Raw genomic sequence first — 4,412 nt, 5'->3', positions numbered from 1 at the left:
AGAGAGTATAAGCAGGTTGCCCAAAGTCACTCAGTTTTTAAGGGAGACCCAGAAACCTGGCCAAGTTTAGTCTTTCAACAGCTTTAGCCAAGGACTGAGGAGATACTTGGTAATACAGTCACAGTGGGCATAACATGGACGTTATGGTTCCATATGGAATGCAAATCTCCAGAACCTATGTAAATTTATAGTAGTCATGGAGTTAAAGGGTAAATTCATGATACTGTCCTTACTGTTCTGTGACATTGTGTTAGAAGAGTGACCCATCACAGAGTCAGGAAGGTTGGATCAGGAGGAAGTGACAAATGAATGGAGAACTGGTGGCAGGGTGGCAGCACAGGAGACAACTAAGGGATATGTGTGTACAAAGGTGCTGGGGCCAGAGGGAGTTCAACCTGCTAGAAAAGGGAAGGCGGGTGACAGCTGTGGAGAGCTTGGTGGTAGGAGAAGCTGGAGCTGAGGGAAGGATGTGGCCCTCCAGGTGGGAGCAGCAGTCCTGTAGGAGAGGGTCATGATTAGATCCGAGGGCGTGGAGAGCAGATGGGTGGAGGCCCAAATGGGTGCTAATGGACTCAGCAGTCAGACACAGAGGTTTTCAGGGTCCCGAGTATGGAAAGTCTGAGGTATTATTAGTTACCATTGGGCACCTTCTATGTGCCAGGCCTGCTGCTAGGAACATTTTCTCCTTCTCTATAAATGCTCTCTGACTTGTAAAAGGTTTCATGGTCTTCTGGCTCCACCACCCTCTATTTGCAGTCTTTCAAATCTCTGCCAATCTCATGAGATGTAAAGAAGAATCTCTCTTGTTTTTCAACCTCATTTCTCTGCATTATTAAAATGATCTGCTTCAATTTCCTGATTGGCCATTTATTATCTCCTTTACCCATTTTTTATATCCAGATTACTCATGTTTAGATTACTTGGTATAAGAGCTATTTATATGTTTGGAAAAAAAAAAGATTATTACCAGCACCCCCAGAAACATTTCTAATGTTTTTCCTAATTGCTAGTCTGTTCCTCCTCCCCAAATATGTGCATTGTGCCGAGGTCTAACATCAAGAAGTCATTTTTCCTACACATATTCTGTATTATTTTGTGCCTGGCTTTTCTTCATACAACATATCTCTGAGATTCATCCAAGTTTTGGGGTGAAGAGTAGTTAGCACCTTTCCATTGCTGATTAATGTTCCATGGTATGAATACACCACAATTCATTTCATGCATTCTAATGTCAGACACTGGAATTATTTCAAGTTTGGACTTGTGAAAAATGTTGTCTTGAACCTCCATGTATGTCTTTTGGTGCACATATTTTGAAGCCCTTCTGGTTCATATTTCTGGTGGTTATACAGCCTGAGTAGAATAACTGGGTCCTAAGATGGTTGGTTGCAACTGTTCCTAGTTGGTTGATAATGCAAAAACAGTTTTCTAAAGTGGTTGTACCAATTTATACACTCACCACCTGTGTATGGGTGTTTCAATGACAGCACAGATCACCAAGACTTTATATCTTAATACTTTGAAATTCGTTTTGGGGTCTCTGGCAATCAAGCAGAGATTGTCTTAAATCCATCAGGGTTTGAGGTGACTAAATCAATGGACTTTTTAAGGGGTATCCCATTCATGACTCTTCTAGTATCTAATACTTCACTGGTACCAATTTAAAGTGTGGAGTATTCACCAGGACACACCCTCTACTGGGTGCCCTTAAGTCCATGTTTGTCTCCTCAACCCTGAGAGTTGGCCTCAGCCTTTCAGCCTGTCTTTCAGAATCAATAACTGCTACTAAGGGAAAACTCTGTGCTGTCTTCTGGGGATCTTGTCCCCACCTATCCTCACCAGTTGGTATCTCATCAGTGACTTTGGAGAGTAATTATGTATATATGTGTGTGTTTCTTAGTATTTTCTCACATCGAACTCCTGATCTCCAATTTCATTCTATCCATCTTGTCAAAATCACAGCTTTCTGACTTGGCGGGATCCTCAGGGTAAATCTAATCTAGTCCAAACCACTTATGTACACAGTTGGATGTATCCTGCAGTTGAGATGCTTAAGTGAAAAGTAAATTTTGACATACTATTAATTCAGTGCTGTGGTTTAAGAAATATCTGTGGTTTAAACCAAAAAATACCAGGTTCTTTTATTGGCTCTTTGACAAGATTGAAATGATTGAAGTCGGGATTTCTATCCTTATTTACTTGATTCTCTTAGAGATGAGGATGCTATGTACTTCCCCCAGATCCCCCAGAAATGAGTTAAGGGAAATCCTACCCAGGGTGGAGGCTCAATTTGCAAAGCCTTTAACTTTCTGCAGTATCATGAGGCCCCCTGTGGTTGATGTGGGTGTAGGTAGAATCCTGGGGGGTGGAGAGAAGAATTGGTGGCTGTCTCAAATGTGGCGGTGAGCAGGGCCACAAAACAAATGGTAAATTTTTTTTACATAAAACAATATTTTCTCCTCTCCAGGGATGAAGAGGCACTTTAAAGTTGTGTCTGCATTCTGACCAAGAGATTGCATCACTTGACTTCACATCCTCTGAGCTGCCAAGGGCAGCTGGTTGCCCAACTAACCTGTGATTGATGCAGCTTCACCAGGCACCTATCTTTGTCCTTGAGGCCATTTGCCTCATAGGAATGAAACGTTCAAGATAGGAAGAACAGTGAGATCTGAGGGTGTGTCTGAGGCTTCTCAGTGGAAAGAGCCTTCAGAGCCTCAGCTCCTGAAGAAAACCCACCTCAGTGCAGTCCTTCATTCACAGCCCAATGGCGGTCCCAGCAGCCCTGGCAGGACTCCAGGCAGAAGCCAACTGTCCCGTCTGTCTGGATTACCTGAGAGACCCCGTCACCACTGAATGTGGGCACAACTTCTGTCGCTGCTGCATCCAGCAGTCCTGGGCCGATCTGAAGGACAGGTTCCCGTGCCCTGTCTGCCGTCACTCGTGCCAAGAGAGGCACTTGAGGAGCAACACCCAGCTGGGAAGGATGATTGACGTTGCCAGGCTCCTCCACGTCGCCAGGAGCAAGAAGAGGAGGCGGGAAGAGAAACACTTGTGTGAGAAGCATCACCAGGTCCTGACCCTCTTCTGCGAGGAGGACCTCGAGGTGTTGTGTCCCGAGTGCACACGGCCCCCTGACCACCAGGGCCACCAGGTGAGGCCCACGCAGGAGGCCGCCTCTCATCACAGGCAAAGGCTCAGCCGCTACATTGAGCCGCTGAAGAAGCAGGTGGCCGACGTTCAGAGACTAGTCGGCACCCAGGAGAGAAAACTCCTAGAACTGAGAGAGAAGCTGCAGGACCAGAGACAGAAACTAACCTCAGAGTTTGAGCAGCTGAGCGCGTGCGTGGACCGGGAGCAAGGGGCCGTCCTCTCCAGGCTCGCTGAGGAGGAGAGAGACATTCAGCGGAGGCTCTGCGCCAACATCACCGCGTTCTCGGAGCACGTGTCCACTCTGCGCCGCCGGCTGAGCGAGGTGGCGGCCAGGAGTGTGCTGTCGGACGTGCAGCTGCTGGCGGGCGTCAGGAGCAGCCGGGGCAGGTGTGAAGGCCTGCGGCCGCCGGCGCTCTACTCTTTCCGGTTGAGGCTGGAAGCGTGCAGGCTTCCCCCGCAGCACTCGGCGCTGCGGAAAATCATACAGAAGTTCCGACAAGAAGTTACTCTGGATCCCGAGACCGCGCATCCTCATCTGCTCGTGTCCGAGGATAGAAAGTCTGTGACATTCGTGCGGAAAAGGCCGGGCGTTCCTCAGAATGCGAAGAGCTTTCGGACGGATCCGGTGGTCCTGGGCTCCGAGGGCTTCGACGGTGGCCGCCATTACTGGGAAGTGCTGGTGGGCGACAAGCGGGCGTGGGCCGTGGGGCTGTGCGCGGACGGCCCTTCCGGGCAGGGCGGGCGGCCCCCGGCAGGACGGCGCAGGCGCTGGACCATTCAGCGGCGGGCGGGCGGCTGCGTCGCGCACGGGGCTGCTCGTGTGGCTCTGGCGCCCACGGAGAAGCCCACAGGGCTCGGCGTGTACCTGGACTACGAGCTGGGGGAGATTTCCTTCTACCGTTTGAATGACCGGGCTCACATCCATTCCTTCACCGACGCGTTTTCGGAAGTCCTGAGGCCTTACTTCTGGGTGGGGCGCGACTCCAAACCTCTCACCATCTGCGCGGCCAGAGACGAGGAAGGATGAGCTGTGACGTGGCTGCATTTTCTAGCTGCAGTTTATGGACGGTGGGTAGAATATTGTACAACTATCAGTGCATCTAGCACCAATTTTAACACTTCTATGACTTAAACACATTTTCTCAGGGAATTTTGTTTTCTCTCTTTTTTGATTTTGTTTCAATAGCAGAAGAGATGTGGGAAGTAACAGAGATGTGGAGATTAACTGTTTCTGGAATTCTAAGATCAGAGTGTGTTATAAA

General features: G+C 48.9%; 1 protein-coding gene across 1 annotated transcript; it reads left to right on the top strand.

The window, feature by feature from the left end:
• The first annotated feature begins 2,764 nt into the window (after window positions 1-2,764).
• On the top strand, window positions 2,765-4,177 carry LOC103658131 (putative tripartite motif-containing protein 75). The gene has a single exon (XM_008685609.2). The coding sequence runs from the start codon at window positions 2,765-2,767 to the stop codon at window positions 4,175-4,177; it is 1,413 nt and encodes a 470-aa protein (XP_008683831.2).
• The last annotated feature ends 235 nt before the right edge of the window (window positions 4,178-4,412 follow it).

This window comes from Ursus maritimus, unplaced genomic scaffold (assembly GCF_017311325.1).
Source record: "Ursus maritimus isolate PB19 unplaced genomic scaffold, ASM1731132v1 scaffold_11, whole genome shotgun sequence".
In the NCBI taxonomy this organism is placed as follows: domain Eukaryota; kingdom Metazoa; phylum Chordata; class Mammalia; order Carnivora; family Ursidae; genus Ursus; species Ursus maritimus.
This window is presented reverse-complemented; position numbering and strand designations above follow the sequence as displayed.

Excerpts from the sequence above, each read along its gene's own strand:
- LOC103658131 (XM_008685609.2), top strand. The coding sequence starts at position 2,765 with ATGGCGGTCCCAGCAGCCCTGGCAGGACTCCAGGCAGAAGCCAACTGT.